Below are 22627 nucleotides of genomic sequence, written 5' to 3'. Positions count from 1 at the left end.
TCTAAAAAATGTAAATAATTCTATAGGAAATATTTTTAAATCCTCTAAAAATAATGATTAAGTTCAGACCTTTATCTTATATGTGCAAAAAAATTGGCTTCAAAGGCTTTTAAAAATTTCTGATGCTGGACACCTTCTAAATCTGGATTTCGTGAGAATCACCCGACTGGCCAATAAGAATCAAGCATTCAAACGAGCCGTGTAATAATTATATATTCATTATAATGAATAACATCAGAGTAAATATGATGATAGAATTTTAATTGAACTTTGAATTTAAAAGTGAACTTTTATCTTTTGTATCATGTAAACTAATTACCTAACATTTAGTTTGTATTTCTTTATATAAAAATATTGTTGTCACTAAGTCCCATAACTGTTTTCTGTAGAATTCAGAGTAATACTTTAACTGTGCGTGTGTGTGTGTGTGTGTACAGTACAAGGATGTGTATTTCAGTGTATTTGGCTGAGGTAGACAGGCTGTGGGCAATGTTTGAGAATCAGCTTGTTTGACCTTCGCAGTTTAAATCCACTGCTGTGACAGATGTTTGGAGATGTCCCTAAAAAAACAGCTGTTTCCTGCTACTCGGTGAAAAGTTCACCCAAAAATCTTTCCATGATCTATGTTTTACTACGAAACACATTTATATGTACAACCTTATGACATACATGCAGAGTCCATGTACAATATGCTGTCACAGTGACACTATCAGCGAGAGAGAAAGAGAGAGGATGGGAGGCATACGGAAAGAGAGGAAAAGAGTGAGGGTTATTTACTGTGACAGTAGAGCAGCTGGTCTCACATAGTACGTTCCTTCATCTCTCCCTCTGTCATTTAAAATCTCTCTTTTCATACCCGCATTATATTTCATTTATTGCCCTTTTTTATCCATAACTTAAGTTTGCTTCTGGAAGACAAAAATCTTTTTTTACCTTCTGCTTTTATTCCCCTTTTTTCTCGCACTTTCTGGTTTTATAAGACAGATCGAAACCGATCTCGTGTTAGATGGTCCAGTTAAAGAGCTGCATGGATTAATGCACCCCCCGCTTCTTTAGATGTACTGACCCACTCAGATTGAGATTGGGTCATACCATCTGAAGTACAGGGAGGGAGGGTGATGTAGACTGAAGGTGGTTTGAAGGTCAGATAGCTTGTATGTGTAGGAGCATCAATCAGCTTTAACAGAGTGACTTTACACACACACACACACACACACACACACACACACACACACACACACACACACACACACATGCAATTGCTTCGCAAGCACTTTGTAGAGATTGAGTCAGGCTGTGCTGTACGACATGCACACTGTTGTATCATCTCTCACACACACAGCATATGAACTCCTCTAATGTTGGTCCATCAGCATTATAAATAGCTGGGTAGTACTTAACGCTGATTGCTCGATCTCGTATGTTTGGATCGGAGGACACACACACATGAAACCATGAGAGACTCGCACACATTTCCAGTGTGGTTAATGAGGTTTCATTACGCATCAGTGTGTGTGTATGCAGGTTAGTGTGAATCCACAGTAGTCGAATGTGTCATTAAATTAATTCCAGTCCATTGAGAAAGGGAAAAATAAAGGCACTCATGCAACACACGTACAGTATTTGTGTGTGTGTGCATGTGCTTGACAATCTAATGGGGATCAATAAACCGTCCATGTATTTTTACCTCAATAATTCTTTACTGCAGTGCATGCATCTCACTGCGTCCTAAATATTCATGAATATGATAATCAGCAGACAGAAATATTCAAATGAATTCAAACGTCTGTGTAATACACTCTCAGTAAAAAGGTACAAGACGGTACAAAAGTTGTCACTGGGGAGGTACTTTTTCACAAACGTACACTTTTGTACCTAAAAGGTGCATATTGGTATCTCAAAAGGTAACTTAGACGTACATACTGTTCTCCTAAATGGTACAGATTAGGACCTTTTTGAAAGGTAACAGATCCCAGTGACAACTTTTGTACCTTTTTTTGACACTGTACAGTATTGATCGGTCCTACTACACATTTCTGCTCCATTTAGCTTAAGCACCTGTTGTTCATGGTTAAATAAGAGCCTTTATCTTCAATCTGCTCAAAACATACATTTTTATTCTTTTATGAAAAACATTTAAATTTAGCTACATTTTGCACACAATTACAGTCTGTAACTTAATGACCCAAATCTCGATCAAATCCCTTATTCTAAAGGGGTTTTTAACCCATCCGATCACTTACATAAGAATAGCCTTAAACTATAAATTGTCTATATTGAAGAACAAATGATACAAGTTAAGTGGAGGTTAGTGGTGTGTTTTAAAGCGTAACTAAACCCCCGGTCAGAGCCTGACTCCACCCACTGGCAATATTTGAAAAATGCAAGAAAAGTGGGCAGATCCCAACGGAGATAGAGGGGACGAACTAACTCGTACCAAGTGTGTGGTGAGATCGTTAACAAGGGCGTGGTGAGCTTGAACCTGCTTACGTCACGAGTCATTTTTTGGACCCAACATCCAATAGGAAAATTCAACTGCAGTAGCCACCGTTCAACCTGAAGAGGGCAGCACTCAGACGTTTTTAGACCATATATTGCAGTATTGAAACACTTTATATCCAAATGTCAAAAAACTTACTAAAATCAATGAACAGCACTAATAAAGCATCATTTTTACAGATCATTAACTTAAAAAAGTTGGTTTAGGGTTTAGTTACTCTTTAATCTCTCAACCCTATGCGCAAGCTATATGCCAGCTTTACTAATGAAACAAATGAAGGACACGTTCTACTTCATTACTTGATGTGATACATCTTAAAGACGTCATAAATTAATTATAATACATTGGGATACTACCATTGAAGTATTTGTGCAATGTTATCTTTTGCTTACACGCTGTCTTTCTCTCTCTCTAATGGGCCGGTCACACTAGAGTCGACTTTAAAGGGACACTCCACTTTAGAGTTAAACATTTGATTTTTACTTTTTTGGAATCCATTCAGCTGATCTCCGGGTCTGGTGCTACCACTTTTAGCATAGCTTAGCATAATCCATTAAATCTGATTAGACCATTAGCTTCACGCTCAAAAGTAACCAAAGTGTTTCGATATTTTTCCTATTTAAAACTTGACTCTTCCGTAGTTACATTGTGTACACATACTGACGGAAAATTAAAAGTTGTGATTTTCTAGGCAGATATGGCTAGGACTATAGTCTCATTCTGGCGTAATAATCAGTGACTTTGCTGATGTAACATGGCTGCAGGAGGCGTAATGATATTGCGCACTGCCCGAAAATGGTCCCCTGCATTTAAAATGACTAAGGGGACTATTTTCGGCTGCTGCGTGATATTATTACGCCAGCTGCAGCCATGTTACAGCTGCAAAGTCCTTGATTATTACGCCAAAATGAGAATGTAGTCCTAGCCATACCTGCCTTGAAAATCGCAACTTTACATTTTTCGTCTGTCTTAGTACACGATGTTACTACAGAAGAGTAAAGTTTTAAATCTGAAAAATATTGAAACTCTTTGGCCATTCTTTTGCGCGTTGCTAATGGTCTAATCAGATTCAACGGATCGTGCCAAGCCATGCCAAAAGCTCTAGCGACAGACCCGGAGATCAGCCGAATGGATTCCATAACGGTAAAAATCAAATGTTTAACTCTAAGGGAGCTGGAAAATGAGCACATTTTTTTAAAAAGTCGAATGTCCTGTTAAGCATATGCACATTTTTCGGATGTTGCTGTGAATATGGCCGGTGAGCGCTGCCTCCATCTTTGCTTTTCAGTTGAGAGAAAGGTCACGCTGTGATGTACCCGTTTCTACTGGGCACATGTGATACAAATTCACAGGTCAGAATTTATTAGATTTAAATTTTGCGAAATGCGAAATATCTTCACACAAGCTTGTGTTTCCAGTCAAGTCAATAAAGCAAAAAGTGTACTGTGTGACTCATTAAGCTTCGATGTTGGTCTGTTTACAGTGTGCTGATGTTTGGTACAGCTTTTAGCAGTATTTTATTACACAATGTTTTCATCTTTCATTTATGTTAAAAGAAAATATCTGTTAAATAGGTAAAAATTGAAAATGTTAAGCTGGACAGTCATTGATCTTAACTGTTTTTACAATACGACACAAAGTTATTGGTCATCTGGGGTTTTAAAGTATTACCTGAATTTAGCGCCTGCTAAAGTATTACAGTACCCATCACTTTATTGCATTTATTCATCCAATATTTAATTCAAGTCAATTGTTACTGTGTGGCATTACAAAAGAGCTGACAAACTCACTTAACTAAATTTGACTATTTCTACCCTTTTCGTTGTGGCAGACCATATTTCTTTTGCAAATTACATTATTTTGTCCTCTACTTCTTTTCCCTCTCCTATTTGCTCAGCCTTGTTGTAAAATGCACATCGAAGCCTTAAAGGGCCGGGCAGTAATATTTAAAAAGCTAAATGAATATGGATGCTGATTGCTCTTTCTTCCTGAGCAGGCTGATGCATTATTAATCAGATGCACTGCGTTTTCTGTATGTGTTTGTTTGAATTAAACCCGGAGGGACCGCGTACCCTCAGAGAAACTAAATCTCAGATGAATATCAAAGAACTTTTCCACAGCACACATTGTTCTTTGATTATAAATCTCTTTTACAAAAACGTTAAGTGAAGTCCTGTGTCAAAAAGGCAAGTCACGACTCCTGTTGGTGGTTAAAAGGCATTATAACGTTGAAGATCTTTGCAGAGATTTTTTTCAAATGTAAATAACAATATTTTGGTCTGTAATGCCAAATATATTATTCACTTTAATACAGTGGCGGCCGGTGACTTCTGTCTTCGAGGGCGCTCGGCGCAAAGTTCGTCACAACATGTAGCCCGTCATGTGCGTTGTTTGTAATTTCAAAATATGTGTTCTGCGCGTCGAGTGACCTGTGTGCATCACGTGTCTTGTCAAAATAAGTGCCTGCTGCAGACGCGTCTAAGGGGTTTATGATAAAAGAGACAATTGCGTTTGCCAGATACTCGCATAATCTCATGCATAATTAGAGTTTAGTGTTAAGGGAGTGTCTTGCGTGTATTTTGTGAACGTGAGCGTCTCTTTTATCATAAACGGTTTTGACGCGTGTGCAGCAGGCACTTATTTTGACAAAACACGTGATGGTTCACATGACGCAACAAACACATATTTTAAAAACACAAGGAACACACATGACACTGATATTTTGAATTTGCGCCCCTCGGATGAGCAGTCACGAGCCGCCACTGCTTCAATAAGATTGTCGTTGTTATGTGACTACCCTCTTTAAACTTGGTTTAGACTCATAAAGGAGCTCTTAACATATTTTAATGGTATTTTTTAAGAGATTGTAAGGGTCAAGTGACTTCTCTCTTCTCTTTAATATTATTATCTTATTGATAAAATACCAAAGGAACAGAAACCAGCCCAACTATCTAAAAAAGTTTGACAATGCATAATCTACTATTCACTGCAGCTGCTTTCCTGTGCCTACATGTCGGATTAGTCTCCGCCCCTTACCAGGTTACCAGACTGTTCTGTTAGGATCATAAAATATTTACTAATTATAACATAAATATCATTGTCCTATGGGAAAGGGAAAAGGGTGCTATAGTTAGCAGTTTGTCCAATTATGTAACACCAGATGTTTAGGTTGTACAGTATGATCTCTTTTGTGCAGAAATGTACAATTTAAAGAAAGTTATTCAAAAAAGCAAGCACGAACGTCTACCCCTAACCCCACCCCTAATGACAACTGTCAAAAAGCAGACTATACGAAAACCTACCAATGAGATTGTACAAAGTCCTGCGAAGTTTAGCCATCAATTTGCTAAAATGTAAAATAGTTGTAAAACTGACTCTAGATCAGAGCGTGATCTGTTTAACCCTATGCCCTTATAATCAGGCAAGTTTAAAAACAAAATGCTGGACGTGAATCACATACAATGGGAACATATTTGATGGTGCAGCTTCCACAAATGTGACGTTTGACTAAAGAAGGTAATAAAATAAATTATTAGGTGAAAAAAGAAAGAAAGAAAAATGCTATAATGACACATTTTTTTTAATGTGGAGTCTGACACATTTATTGTAGAAGAGACCTCTAGAGAAAAGCACACTATCTGGGTGAGGTTTCTATCACAGTCTGAAAAAACATGATGCAATATTGCTTTCAGTTATAGCTAACAATCTGCTAAGATTGATCTTGTTTAACTCTTTCCCCGCCAGCATTTTTAATGATTTTCACAAAAGCTTAATGCCTCCCAGAAAATGCTATTCTTTAAATATATATAAACATACAATATATTAAATTAATGTACAGACCCTCTGCTTTAAAGAAAAAAAGTGTTTCATCCTACCCTCATTAGTGCTCTTTTTATCAAATATGGGTGGGTTTCTTCAAAAAACACAAAATTTTGACCAAAAAGCTGAGATGATTCCATTTGTGTAAATGACTTTTGATAGAGATCAGATGCAGAGCGATCCTCAAAACTTAGATGGACATACAGCTGTTTGCACTAGGGCGAAAACAACCGGGTTTTACAAGTTGCGGTGAAAAATAGCGGTATTGCGGATTGACGAGATAACTTGTCAATGGCGGGGAAAGTGTTAACGTCATATTTTTGTTTTATGACTGGTCTTCCTTTAACTGTACTAGAGATGTTTATATTGACCAGTTAACTCTTAACTGAAGGTAAGAACTTATGATCGATTAATATTAGCAGTTATAAGAAAAAAATATGCGTTAATGGTAATGGATGATGCGTGTCGACACGTGCCTACAGACAGTTTGCCACTTTTCTATGCTTAATTTGTGAATGGCCTGTAAATGACACAATTTATTTCTGCCCTGAAGGTCTGGTAAAGTAACCATTTGTATGAAAAACAATTTGTTTTGCATATGTTGAGCATGGTTTGAAAGCTTCACGGAGACGCGCATGTGTGCGCAAAGTGACGCAGGCCGTCTCGCAGTCCGGACAGACCTTTGCTGATCGCCTCTATCCTAAACCCCGACCATAAACCATATCAGTTAACGGTTAATGTTCATCCCTTAACTGTACATATATGAACGTACACCAACATATGTACGTTAAGTGCACATAAACACACACGAGCACATAGCGATCTGACAGAATGAGGTCACAGAATGACCACACACCCCAGCCCATAGGGGAGGAACTGAGATGTGTGTCCTAAATACTATGACCTTTAGTGACCTCTGCACAACATATAGACAGCTGACATTTAACATGTTGCCTACAGTCAAGCTCGAATCTACTGTATGAATTGTACACATGCACATACATATCCGTAGGAAACAATAATGGCATTTGTATACGCAATCATCACTGTTACACAAAAAATAATTTAATTTGTAACAATTTTTGGTTGGTTGGTTGTTTGGTTGGTTCTGTCTATATTTTTACCCAACCCAAATTTTTAAACACCCCAATATATTTAGTGTACTACTGCCTGTACACTGTAAAAAGTGAATAAACTTATTTTTTATATATATTAAACCTTAAGCTAGAAGTATAGTTCTGTTTTTACGAAAAGAAAAGTTTTTATTTAAAAGAAATAACTAAACAAGCAAATAAAATGTTTTTTTTCCTGAGCAAGCATGCATCCATTACCCTTTTCTTACTTAAATGAATGGCTGTGTTTCTCCTCCGCCATATAATCATATACACTAATCAGTCTCTAATGTGCTGACTTTCCATTAACTAATGTACCCCTCCTCCTTGTGTTTCCCTCTCTCCTCTGCTCACTCATTCCCTCCTGTCCTTTTCTGCTCTCCTTTCTGCTTTCTTTCCCCTTCAGAGCACAATCATCTGAATAATTCTGCGTATCCTCATTTGGGTCCCGCAATGGCCCTTTCCCAGCCCCACAACAACCTGGGCTTCAACAAATATTCCTCTATGAAGTCAATGGGTAAGACACACGCGCAACATCCACGTGCACAGCTGTCACATCTTGTCATTTTAAACATCCTACATGTTCATCAAGGTCACTTTACCCACAACCACTGATTAACATTGCAAATGATCGCCGGTGTCACTGACTCCAAGCATGCCGGGAAGGAGGATAATCGCATATACACATATTACCTCTCACATCAAGAGGAAAACAACACTGACATGTTATTAAAATTACAATTACTGTCAGTTGAGAGATCTCAAGAGCACGTACACGCACAAATGCACCAATGGACACCAACACAAACACGCATTATGAGCAGCACAACCTCATCAATCACAGTATGACTTATAAAATACAAGGAACATATATAAATGTATACACTCACTGAGGAATAGGAGCTGATGGGAAGTTATGTAGTGAAGGAAAACATGACACGTACTACATGAGGCTGAAAGCAACACTTTCAATGGATTTTTTTATAATATCATAACACTGGGTAGCAAATTGAACACAAATACACAACATATATACACACACATACACAAGCTTTCCTCAGTCCGAAGAAGGAATACTTTGAACTGCTTAAAACTGTTAACAAACAAAAAACAAGTTACACTGCAAAGCAAAAAAATCCGCCAATGGGGTGAGAAAAAAAATCTAAAAATAAGTTTACGCTTTTCTTAAAAGCTTAATTCAAGAAAAAAAATTCTCACCCCATTGGAGGATATTTTTGCTTGTTTTAAGCCCAAATTCACTTAAATTGTATATTTTTTTTGTCTAAAAACTAGACTTATTTTCTTAGGTCATTCTGCTCATCAACTTGATTTAAGAGTTTTTAGATATTTGTACTGAAAACAAGACAAAAATACTAAGTAAGAAAGTCATTTTTGGCAGTGTAACTGCTATACTACTAGCAAAAAGTAATTACTACCAGTGTTGGGGAAAGTTACTTTTAAAAGTAATGCATTACAATATTAAGTTACTCACCCAAAAAGTAACTAATTGTGTTACTTAGTTACTTTTTATGGAAAGTAATACTTACTTTCCTTTTAAGTTACTTTTGCATTACTTTTTTTACTTTGCAGGTGTTTTTATGACTGAGAAGTTCCATATTCAGAAATTTTGTAATTGTAATGTTACTTTACTTGTTACTTCAGGAAAGTAATATTAAGCACGTAACTTGCCAACACTGGTTACTACACTGTAAAAAATGCAACATGCAAGTCTAAACAAAGTTAATTCAACCTACCTTTTAAAGTTTTGACTTAACATGCTGGAATTGTTTAAAGGCGCAGTTTGTAAATTTTTGCGGCATCTAGTGGTGAGGTTGCGAATTGCAACCAACGGCTTAGTCCACTGCTCACCCCTCTCTTTTGAAACACATAGAAAGGCTACGGTAGCCACCACCAGACAAACATGTCATCGTCGGAGACAAAAAATTGTCCGTTAAGGGCTTCTGTAGAAAAATGGCGGCACAAAATGATGACTTCCATGTATGGGGACCCTCGGTGTATGTAGATAAAAAGGTCTCGTTCTAAGTTAATAAACACATAATGGTTCATTATGTAAGGTCTTTATACACCCCTGATAATATAGTTTTGTATATTATTTTGAATTTCTGTCAACGATCCTTCTAATAACTACACACTGCACCTTTAACTTCATTTATGTACGGTTGTTAAAGTAACATAAAAATTGATGTTGATATGATTTTATAATTTATATAATTTTAAAGTGTGTATGGCATAACTATTAAAACAAAAAAAACAAACACCCTAATTGATAATTTATGAAGTGGATACTTTATATTCTTAATAATATATTTTTGATAAGCTGTATTGAAGTTTTTAACTTCTTTTAGGGGATCCCTATGCCTTATAAGGGTCAACACAACCATCCTTTCTAATTACATTATACTTCACATCAAGTTTCATTTGATAGCAGTAATCTGCTCAAGATACAAGAAGAGCTCATTCAGCACTTTGACGTTTATCTCTATTTAAAAATATGCATCATTCAGTTTGTCCTTCGCATAAATATACTAAATTCCTACAAATGACCTTCTGTGAGTTCTCAGACAATCCAGTGACAAGTTGTGGCCTTTAAAGCTCATGGCAAATAATGGTGATGACATTAGAGAATAGAAATGTATTCAGTATTACTGTTAATAATTGACAGTGCACGTTGAGAGCGGGTTCTTAAAGTTCCTGCTGCTAGTATTGTGTTGATAGGGACACATTTACAATTCAATGCGATTTAGACCACACAAGAGACCCACCGTATACACACAAGCTCCACAAGTCAGTGTGGTTGTGTTTGCGTCAGAATGCTCGTTGCTTGGCAGAGTAAGCTGGCACACACGAGCCAGCAATGGCAAGCAACGTTCATACTACACACACACGCACACACACACCTTTCAAAATATTGCTGGTTTTGTGCTCCAACATTATTTATTAATGTGTCATCAGTAGTTGACTTAGACTGGAGGTGTAAAGCTATATGAGGGCTCTTAAAGGGACAGTTCACCCTTAAGCATTTTGATCATCATTTGATTATCCAAAGTGACTAATAGTTTAACACAAATGAAGATATTTTGAGCAATGCTTGTAACCGTTTTTGAGCACAATTTACTTCTGTAGTAGTATTTTTTCCTACTATGGAGGTCAATGGTGCTTCTGTTTCCTGCTTCATTACAAAAACCTTCCTTTTTGCTTAGTAGAACAAAGAAATGTATTCAGGTTTGTAACAACATGAGGGTGAGTAAATGATGACAGAATTTACATTTTTGGGTGAACTATCCCTTTAAGGAACAAAAAGAAAGATGGTATATAATGCAGGAATACTGACAAGGATTTACAGTACATATTTCTGGTATGCATGCAGTGCTGACTTTGAAAAGCTCACGATGGATAGAGGATTAGTGCAGAGAAATAAAAAAAAGGACGAGTGGAGGAACAGAGGAAATTACGTGCATAAGGAGGTGTAATGAACAAGTTCAGAGCCAATTTGTGGCAGGTGCTTAAGATTACATACCAGAACCATTAACAAACCAGGAACTATCAGAAGAAAGAAAGATAATCTCTAGGCATTCTTTTAAACTACACTTCTAATATTTGCATTATATATGTAGCCTACATTGTAAATAGTATGTCTGGATGACCCAGCACTTTTGACAAATGTGCAGTAGGCCAATGTATAGTAGTATAGCATATAATTACTTGAAATGTTAGGTAACAGAAAAAGAGAGGTAGTACAATGTGGAAAGGCTAGAAAAATAGAGTATAAATGGACTGAGGGCTTGTTGGACTGTTTGCCGTCTGTTCATTAGTTTGATACATATGTTCACTCTCTGAGCACTTCCTGTGTGTGACATCATCAACCCTGTAATGTCACAGTCTCTTCTGTTGAAGCTGCCTGATTCTCCCTGAGCAAACAAACACATGCGCATGCACACACGCACAGGTCTGTGTAATGTCAGATTATTGCTACACTGCATTGAAAAACTAATTTTATTACCGTGATTTACTTTTTTGTTGTTTTATTTCAAGATATTCATGCGCAATTTCCCTATTACGCCACTTCTCCCGAGGATACCACAGGGTCTTAAAGGACAAGTTTAGTATTTTACACTTAAAGCCCTGTTTTCAGATTGTTTATGATGAAATAGAACGATTTTGACTGAAATTTTGACATATGATGCTGGCCTGAGAATTTTCGGGTGTTTGTGTTTCACCTCCCACCTCCACAATGGGTCTATAGGTGCACTGGAACAATCCCTCCCAAAACGCATCAAACCTTCGTCCACAAAGACGTAAAACTCACCGAGTGGTCAGGTGTGTACTGATATGCTCACACAAAAATCGCTGCAAAAGATGCTTTCCAACAGGTTTTATTGTAGTTTTTGTCCAACTCCATTGACTTGTATTTGATGTGCTGTGAGGTACGGTATTACTCCGCGCCGGGAACGTTGTTTGTATTCATGCAATTGGCAAAGGTGGTTTATCGCCACCAGCAGGGCTGGAGTGTTTATTATTCAAGCTCTCAGCGGAAGAATGTACGGGTGTGAGGCGTTTGGAAAAATAGGTCCACAAGTTTACAACTGTTGGAAAGCATCTTTTGCAGCGATTTTTGTGTGAGCATATCAGTAAACACCCCTGACCACTCGGGTGAGTTTCACGTCTTTGTAAAGGAAAGTTTAATGCATTTTAGGAAGGATTGTTCCAGTGCACCTATACAGCCATTGTGAGGGTGGGGGCTGATACAAAAAAACCCCGAAAATTCTCGGGCCAGCATCATATGTCCAAATTTCAGTCAAAACCGTTGTATTTCATCATAAACAATCTGAAAGCAGGGCTTTAAGTGTAAAATACCGAACTTGTCCTTTAGAGCTCGTAGATCTACGCATATGCGCAGTTTTTAAATACAGCACTTTAATTCTGTTTACAAACTTAAAGACGTAAAATACATGTTTTATATCCTTAGAATAATGGATATAGAATGGACTACATGTTTTTTTTTTTTTTTTGCTTATTTTATTCAAAAGCATGATCAACGTAAGTCTACATATTATTATAACAAGGAACTACGCTTCAAACCACAAGTGAAGAGCTGTCGTTCAAACCACACAAGTTTGCGATGCAGCTTGCGTATGTTCTTTGAACTATGGTTTCGGGAAACACCAAATCGTTGAACTTTGTCAGTAACGACGAAACTTATGACAGTAGTTGACTAACGATGCTTTTGGGAAACACACCCCAGTATGGTTCAAAACTTTGGATAAAAACTTTACTTTTCTTGATAATGTTGACATTTGCATGGAATTGCCCATATGAAAATGTGACGTGAGAACCAATGAGATTCAACTGCACTTTAATATACAATTATTCATTTGGGTTTAACTCAAGAAAGCAAGTTATAAACCTCTGGGATGCATACGGGTGAAATAATAAAATAATTTTCATTTATCTTCACTATTCCATCAAAAAAACTTTTGGGAATATGTTTTTTTCCCAGACAATGCATAAATAAACCTACTTGCTCACCTAAAATGTCCCAATATTTTAGTTTTAATGTAACGTTTAAAAAATGTTGGTCGTTCCAAGTATACAGACTGCAGATGGCTAACTCGTATAACTCGTATAACTCGTAACTCGCTAACTGGTATAATGCATCAAATGGTAACATATGTTGGAAATTTTACATTGTCCTTCAAACTGTAGTCAAACGTGTACACAAAGCACCGTTGCTGTCTCTGTTTTACCGAATATGAATGTGTTTGCAGCTGTACAGCACAGTTTTGTCAGGCTGTGAGAGAATCTGTTTGTGTTAAATAAATCTGTTTTTTCTCTCTCATTATCAGTGTAATAAGCTCTTAGCATTCTTCTTTTTTAACACGCTCCCTACATAATTAATGGCTGCTTGACAGACGCTCCCTACAATGCTTCTTCATTTGACTCGTCTTCATTTTTGATTCTTAAGCTCTCTTTTAGCTTATCTTTTCTCTTTCAGATTCAAACCAGACACTAAAAAGAAAAACTGGCTATTACTAATTAAATTGCTCACTTTAAACTTAACCAAAGCTACAGTATGAGCTATAAATATGAGCTAATTTGCATGACTTGCAGTATGAGGAAATGACAGCTTAATTTACTATACACGGGAACGAATTAGCATCTTTATTTGGGTAAATTTGTTCACTTCTATAAACACAGATTATGTTTCGTCTCACAACACATTTTAGCAAACTGGTGCGTGTTTTTTTGCCCCTAGAATATTGTAATGACCCAAACAGCCATTTTGACCTAAACTGACTGCTACATGTTCATGCACAACTAAAAACAACGACTTTGTCTATACTGATGTAGCCAGACACAATCATACAATTCATCACTAATAACACAATTTTTACCACGGTACAAGACATTGGACTGACTGAGAATTGAAGTTGATAGTGAGAATGAATGCTATAGAATGCGAGGATTGAATGGGATATAGAGATAAAAATGACAAAACAGCAAGGTTGTTTATGTCTGAGAGCAGTGAAGCAAGCGGCCTGTCTTCAGTCAGCACTACTCAGTGGAAATGGCCTGATTTAAAAAGACAGGCTAAAAGGCTAACTCACATCTGTCAACTGTTGCTAACACGCTAACCTACTTCATCCTGAAACGGAATAAAATATTCAACCTAATCGAATAAATAGGCCTACTACTAACAAAGCTTCCTTTTCCAACCATTACTCTAGAAGCAAAATGGCATGGTCATGTTTTGAGAGAAGTTTCGTGAGGTTTTAGGCTAAAAAAAGACCAGAGAACTGCTTGCCAACAGGTAAAGAAAAACAAACTCATTTTCAATTCAGTGATGCCGCCATTTTATGCATCTGATGCCATCGACCCTACTGATTCACTGTTGTACAGTTTGCCGTGTTGCTATCTACTGAACGCATCTAGCCTATTTTTGCATTGACTCATTCAAACACAGTCTGGCCGCGGGATACATACAAATCATATTTATTTCATTACGACTGTGACAACTGTGACAAGAGCCGCCTCAAGTGAATGTGCGTGTGATGTAAGAGGGCTGTGAGCATGTTCATGCCACACTTGATGACCTGCTGCTCCAGGTGATTTACTCATTAGATCTTATACTAAATATAGCATCCATAGTCACAGACGTATTAGTTTTGCACACTATTGTACACTGGGATATCAGTGTGGGTAACAAATTAATAGGTTTGTGCACTAAGTAGGGGATATTAGTGTAAGTGGGTAACAAATTCATAGCATTTTGCACTAGGGGATATCAGTGCAGGTAGGTAACAAATTAATAGGTTTGTGCACTACATACAGGTAGGGGAAATCAATGTAGTTTAAGTGGGTAACAAATTCATAGCATTGTAAACTGCATAGGGGATATCAGTGCATGTGGGTATCAATGGCTGGCCACCGAGCCTCCCCTCTGTGCAGGGCCCTGACATAGGGAATATCCGTGTAAGTTGGTTACATATTCATAGGTTTGTGCACTACATACTGTGGAAATCAATGTAAATTGGTAACAAATGTATAGGCTTACACATTAAATAGGGGGTATCAATGTAAGTGGGTAACAAATTCACAGGTTTGCACACTACATAGGGGGTATCAATGTAATGTTGGGTTCACATTAGAGGCGTCAAATTCGCGTCTACCGCACGTAGTTGGACGCTTGATCATTTTGAGTGTACTTGCTTCATTCTTGCGTGAAAGCCGTGCGTGAAATTTTAGTCATTGAGACAGTCACGCAGAAATTTGTGTCATGGGAGGTGCTACTGCGACTCTGCTCGCTTCCTGTAATCACATCATTACTAGAGCAAGTTCCTGATTGGTTAACCTGGTGCGTTTCAAATTATTCAAGTCACGCGTTTCCCATGGCAACGCTCCATTCATGAACTAGATGGGTGAATGAGGCGGAATGGCGTATATCGCGCCGGGCTAAACACCTTATTTGTGCCGTGAGACCTCCAGATGCGCGTCATCGCTTCTTTACATTGACTTAAAGGGCAATAAGTAGGATTTACCCCCATCTAGTGGTGAAACTGTATTTTGCATTCAAACAAACAGTGCTCTCTAGTGCGTCACCTTTCCAAATGCGTGTTGCAACTACGGTAGCCGTTATGTAATCACTGATCTGCAGCTGGTTCATGTGTTCTGAATGAAAACGCGTTGTGGAAACGCGTTGGTAGGCTAGTGCTTTTTCTCCCTCTCTGCTATTATAGTTTATCAATACGGCGGAACGATATGGATGCCTCCTTGGACTTACCCGTTCGATGTGAGTAAAGAGGAGAAATTCTAAGCTTACAAAGAAAAGTCAGATCACTGGAAGGGTTCATTTGACACCAACATATTCATGAATAAAGACATTGATTTTGATTAATAAAACACTTCCAATCCTACTTACATTCACTTTAACATTGAAATCACTCGCGCTAGACGCCTCTACCGCGGCTGGTGTGAACGCAGCATAAGTGGGTGACAAATTCACAGGCTTGCGCCCCACATAGGGGGTATCAATGTAAGTGGCTAACAAATTCACATGATTGCACACTACATACAGTAGAGGATATCAATGTAAGTGGGTAAATTCACACGTTTGCACCCTACATAGGGGATATCATGATATCAGTGGATATAAATGTAAGTAGGTAACAATTTTTTAGATTTGCACTATACATAAAGGATATCAAATGTAAGTGGGTAACAAATTCACAGGTTTGCGCACTACATAATTAAATTAATTAAAAACACGCACGATGATGTACTTGTGTTCAATTAAATTAACCCCAAATTCTCATTAGATAACAATATAATTATGAAATAATAATGAAAAATACCATGTGACAGATCAATAAGAGATGTTTACTCTAGGGCATTTTTGTCATTTTGTGGTACTTTCATCCTGAGCTCTGGTAAATTTCTACTCTCTTAAAAATAATGACTTTGTATAATCACACAACCAGACAAAGAACCTTTAACACCGACAGAACCAAAACATTTTTAAATAGAGTACAGACTATTATTATAAAGGTAAAAATCAAACTTCTATGGCATGACAGTAAAGAAAAAAAACATATTTTTAACAGGTATGCTGCATTTAGACTCCATGTGGCTAACATGTTCTTGTGTCTTATTCAGAAACGACAGTAAGGGATTACTACCCCAAGAGCTACGCCATGATGGACTACACCCATCGCCAGTCTTCGCCCGCGACCTTCCAACCCATCGCCTTCCACCCCAAAGACAAGCCCTTCCTCCCTCCTCCAGACATCCATACACCTCTGGCCATCACAATCACATCTGCTCAAGTCCCCAAGCACAAGATCTCCAAGACCAACACTCACCCGCTCACCTCCAGCTCGGCCTTCAAAGTCTGGGATCCCAACAAGAGCCACGTCCAACACCAGGTTCCTCTCATGGCTCAGCCGCAACCTCCGCTGTCCCAACCTAACAGTCGGCGCCAGGCCTTCTCCACCAAGCGTCAGTTCAGCATCGAGACTCTCCCAGAATTGTTCAACCAGCCTCTGGGGTACGGACACACGCCCAGGGTATCTCCACATCCCCACCCTAAACACAAGGGACTACCCACAAACAGCAAAACTGAAGTCACGGTGTGAGGCGGAAGCTTGACAAAAGATGCAAATGGAAGAGAGCATGATTAGACATTGGATGTTAAAGCTTCCAAATGTGTGCTTCAGTTATATTTATATTATATATCCTCCTATTTGTTTTGTACTACATATATAATCACCATAGATCAATGGAGGGACATGTTGCATGGTCCTGATTCTTGAACCCACTATCCCAAAACTCCGGGCCTATTGTTTTTTGACTGGCCTTCAGATGTCTGGAGCTTCCGCACCCTACAAGGCTGTCAGCTTGGATCAGTCAGCACCTGTCACACGGCAAGATATTTTTCTGGCAATTCCAGACCACAGAGGACAAAGAACAGGGAGAAAGCTTTGTGGAGCAATAAAGGTGACGTGGGAGACGAAAGAAAGGGAGCAATTCTGTGGGAATGTTAAGGTACCACTGCCAAAACAACTTCGTTCATTTGTCCTACGTGTATCCCCTGCAATATCTGTGAAACTACTCAATCCCGTTGAATTTCTATGAATGTAAATAGTTAACCTTTTGGTAAAAGCCAGGTTTGGTTTTCAATGCTGGTATGGGCGAGTCAAGCATGCATCTGCATACCTACATCCTCTCTTGCATTATAATCCAAATACTGGTGATTAGTTTTAGGTATCTGGGGATTGCTCTAGGGACTGGAAAAGCGGTACGTCATGGTAGCAATAATACCCCGGTGTCTGTCCTCTCTTGCCTGGGGCTGATTGACTGATAGACGCAGCTGCCAACTCACTCGCTTTACGCTGCTCCAAGCTGTTCCCAGTCAGCGTCTGGCCGTCACACTGCCACAAAACAGCAGGGGGCGCTGTAATAGATGATGGGCCATCTCTACCACACAGATCCAAAAATATGTGCTCCAATTTTGCTTGTCCATCCTTCCGACTTCAATCAGCAATGCTCACGCGTTGGTATTTTTGAAAGACATAGACATATAAATCCTAGAGGTGACACCAGTTATCATTTACTAGAGTTAAATGCCAACTCTTTGTCCTTTAAATGATACTCTTGCATTTGCAAACAGCTGCACCCAAACAGTAGCAAGTGCTCCGTGTTTGAACAGCCCCAGTAAGCAGCGCAAGAGATTTTACGGTCGATGACATCTAATGCGTGAGCCTCCGAGGGACTATTAAAGAGTGTGAAATGTTCAAGGATAAAGTTTAACAGAAGCGCTGCTTAGGGCTGCTGCCAAATACAACCACAGTGTCGCGATTAAGAGAGAAAGAGGAGGATTATCGAAACCCAGAAAAATAAAGCAATACACTACGAACGGTACAAAGGCGCCTTGTCTGAACAGTAGATTGCATTACAGTCATTGCCGTACACTGTACAGCAAATAGACCAGTAATGGACTATGAACCGTCTCCTACTCATTTTGGGGATAATTTTAACTTCTGGATAAGCTCCAGGGGAGATGCTCCAAAAATATGCTATGACAACAAATACGGTTACAGCATGTTCCCAGGTGGCTATTTTCAACCATTTCATTGGTGTGAGGTTGTACCAACACGTTCTAATAGGCCAAGTTTCAGACAAACTATCCTAAGCTACAACAATGACAGTTTTGTCTCTGTGACAGTAGTTTCAAGGGCCACTTGGAGACACACAACTGCCACCTTACCGGGCACAGAGATGCTAAATGATACCAAGGTGAGCTAACTAAACACAGTCCACTGAACTGTTTGTAAGGTCACAGAGACTGTCTTTAAGGAACGCTTGGAAAACCGGAGCAGATTTTCCTTTGAACAAATCCATGCTTCGGGCATGTCTACGAATTAGAAATATTATCTGGTACAAACAACTTTGAAAAGGCCAAACGAGGTGAAGTAGGCACACATTTGTCATTTTAAAGAAACACAAGGTGTAAATATCAGCCATGCGCTTTCCTCCGGCATCAGACGGGCGTGAATAACTCGAGCGGTTATATAAAACCACACAAATAAGCTGAATGACTGTTTCCAATTTCTTTTTCAAATGAAAGTGTTCTACCTGCGTTATGAATGCCACTGGGTAGCATTTTATCTTTAGCAATACGTTATTACTTTTTACTGTTTATGTACAGTTTGGCAATGTTGTATTTTTGTACCGTAAGCGTTACTGGAACATAAAGCCTGCTGCAGTCGACAACTATTTGATAGAGATGAAGTGCTTCCGAATTTTAACACCGTTCTCAAACTTTCCTTGTTAACTTAAAAGATGTCTTGCCATATTTGAAGCTTACGCTATATGTAAAGAGCATACGCTTTCTTTAGTCATTTTCTAAAAGATGTATTGTAACTAGGGCTGTCAAAATAAACGCGTTAATAACGCGTTAACGCAAATTCATTTTAACGGCACTAATTTTATTAACGCGCGATTAACGCAACACGCAATTTCTGTTTGACCCACAGCTGGATGAATTGAGACGCAGCAAGTGACTGGCGCTGTCTAGATGAGTCGGAGCTTTTCATAAAAATAAGAACATTAAGCTCTCGTCTAGCGAATCCAATGCTCTAAATGGTAATTAAACATCTAAAATGCACGTTTTCTGCACGTGCAGTTTTCTTTATCTGCACGTTTTCTGTGAGGTGTACCGTCCCAAATCCATATAAAGCAAAGATGCGTCTTCTTTCACTTTTTACTTTCGTTTTAAAAAGCATTCAGAAATTATAGAAAATAGACCGCAGGACTTTCTTGATGTTAAAATAATTATTAAGAGAGATAAAGTTCGGGATCTGATTGATGTTAAAAGAGTTATTAAGAGTGACAAGGCTCAAAAGCGATGTCTGACACAGACGTCTGAAGCGCATGCACACAAACGCGCGAGTGTTTATGTGACACTTCGTGCTATTTATACGCATCTTCAGGAGACTGTGCTCGATATATATAGACATCTAACACAAAATTACAGGTTTAAAAATATCTGTTTTGACAAGTATTCACGCAGGTATGACCTATAATCTCTTATATCTGAAGTAAATGTTTGGTTAACTGTTAAGGAAAAGTATATGTTGTGTCATTTATATTAAACCCTTGCATTAGCCTACAGTCTTAAAGGGGCTGTTTACACTTGGTATTAAGATGTGTTTTCATCGATCGGATCACAAGTGAACGAGAGAGACACATTACGTTTACACCTGGTATTTAAATCCGTCTCTTTTGTCCACTTTCGACCGCTTCTGTGCTGAATACTATGAGGGGGTGGTCTGTGAGACGGTGTGCGAGTCTCTCTGCTGTCATTCAAACCCGAGCGGGAGTAATTATGAGTTTAAATGGACGCAAACTAATATAATGTCGGAGTCCACTGCTTGTTTAGCAAGTAAACATGCTGCACAGTGTTTTGTACATGAGTACAGGTCCGTAGCCAGCCTATTGAAAGGGGGGGTTCTTTTTTTCAAAAAGTGGACCTTTTTTTGCAGTTTTTCTCCTCCTTTTGTATTTAATTATGAGCAGGGCCATACGCAGGATTGTATAAATACCGAGGTCCGTATTTTTCTAGGGCATGCACCCCAGGAAAAAAATATTTGTCTGCTCTACATATATGAATTTCAAAAAACATCAGAAAACCAAAGAATCAAATAACTATAGATTTCAAACCATGTCAGTACTGCCCCTTCGTTTTTGGTCAAAATTACTTATTGATATTTTTATGACATTCAAGACCTCCTTTATTATTTGCATAAGTATCTTGAGTCAATTTTAATGTTTTTTTTCAAGAAAATAAAAATAAAGAATAAATTAACTGACAACTGAAACTCACTAAAAAGTCTAAACTTTAAAGTCATTTTTCTCAGTTTCACACTCTAGTGAGTTAAGGTCTTTTGCCTTTGTAGGGCAGTATAGAAATGCATTGTAATAATTATTTTACCATCCTGGGCACAATGGGCTATGTCAGTAAAGTAAACATAGGCTTACTGAATATAGGATCATTTTAGTCAATTAACTAAAGGCTATCAATAATTAGTTTATTAAATTAATTCAAAATATGCACACACTTAATAGACACTTAATATGCTTAAATACAACATCAGTAATGCAGGGAACTAGAATTTTATAAATGGGTTGGCAGAGGCTACTTTAGGGGGTCCATATCCCATGAAAGAAAACTGTAATTATTAAAAAAGCATAAATGAATCTACGATTACGTCACATAATTACCCCATATTAGATAGATATTCTTCTTGCCCTGCATGCATTACTGCATTATACTAACTGTGTAAGATGTAAACATAATGCAAGCCTTAATTTTAAACTTCTCCAATCTGATTTACTGTCTGTTAATGAAGCAAAAGGTTTCGTGTTAACTGCAGTAACTTTAGTAAAAGTTGTTCAGAAAAACAAAACTCCACGAACTTACTTTTAATAGCAGAGCTCAAGGTTACAGTCAGGACCAGTAAGTGACTTTCTCTTCTTTTGTTATTTAATAAACTTTAATGAATTCAACAGGTATTGTTTATTGGGCTTTAAGACCGAATGCAATAAAATGTTTAAGCCAAAAGATGAATATGGGCTCATTTAAACTCCGTGCACGCGCATTACCGGTGAATGAAGCGTTGTACCGCGCACGTCATGCGTCGCGCTTTCAAGTTTTCAAGCTCCGCAGCAGTTCAGTGCAACAGTGAATTTAATCATACAGTAAAAAGATATCTTAAAGAATTAAAGGGTGGCGATTTTGTTAATAAACACACTGAATAACGGGAAGTGAATTACTGGAGGGAGTGAAAGCAGTGCATTAAATTTGGACACCCATATGTGCTCACCTGCAGTAATGTTTCTTGTCTCGTAACCTTGACAATCACTGCGTTTCATATTTCTCGTCATTAAACGGCTGTATAATAGTCAGCGTTTGATTACTTACATTACTTACATCTTTCTTGCACTTCCACTAACTGCGCATCTGACCACTGTGTTGCACCTCTGTCTGCCTGGTTTGATTTAATTGGTCATCTCGAAATAATTTTGACTTTGTCTTACTTAATGGGGTGCAGCGCAGACCTGTTGGCCTGTGACACCACACTACCGCGAGATCTATTTAAAAGCATACTGAGTCATTTACTATTGAATCGGTCTCGCGCTGCTAAGACGTCACATGCCGATCGGTCTGCGTAGCGCAGCCAGAAGTCAAACAAGCGCTGAGCGTTGAGTCAAATAAAACGAGCATCAGAAAATGACCGAAATCCGGACCTCGTGGACCTCAATGGTGGGTACGGTCATGCATCCAGCTTAAATAATGTATTATATTAATTTTAAACAGGAACCCAGAATATTTGTCACAAGCATTGATTAAAACAATGATGACAATAATCACGCGAAAAACAACTTAAATTCTGGACCTTTTGGCAGTGAGGGGGGGTTCGTTCGAACCACCCGAACCCCCCCTGCCTACGGGCTTGGAGTATGTAAGAGCTTTCTTTGAATTTTCAGCGCAATTGATGAAATAGGATCGCGCAACTTTCACACGCTTTCAAAACGAAACTACAAAGATCAGCCGCTTAGTTTTATCAATGAAAGGCTAAAAATAGCGCTGTTCACCGAATGTTCACGCCAGAAGTAAAAA

At 38.3% G+C, this 22627-nt stretch overlaps 1 protein-coding gene across 3 annotated transcripts in view; it reads left to right on the top strand.

The window, feature by feature from the left end:
* The window catches only part of LOC129436462 (protein shisa-9), a 103210-nt gene extending 83302 nt beyond the window's left edge, over positions 1–19908 (top strand). For 2 of the 3 annotated variants that reach the window (XM_055194622.2, XM_055194621.2), the window contains 2 exons: positions 7838–7948; positions 16603–19906. In XM_055194622.2, coding sequence (XP_055050597.2) covers positions 7838–7948; positions 16603–17081 — 590 coding nt within the window. In that variant the 3' untranslated portion in view covers positions 17082–19906. Of the gene's footprint in view, positions 1–7837; positions 7949–16602 lie in introns of all 3 variants that reach the window. The other variant, XM_055194623.2, reaches the window with a different exon arrangement.
* Positions 19909–22627: the final 2719 nt, after the last annotated feature.

The sequence above is a fragment of the Misgurnus anguillicaudatus genome, chromosome 19, assembly GCF_027580225.2.
Source record: "Misgurnus anguillicaudatus chromosome 19, ASM2758022v2, whole genome shotgun sequence".
Taxonomy (NCBI): domain Eukaryota; kingdom Metazoa; phylum Chordata; class Actinopteri; order Cypriniformes; family Cobitidae; genus Misgurnus; species Misgurnus anguillicaudatus.
This window is presented reverse-complemented; position numbering and strand designations above follow the sequence as displayed.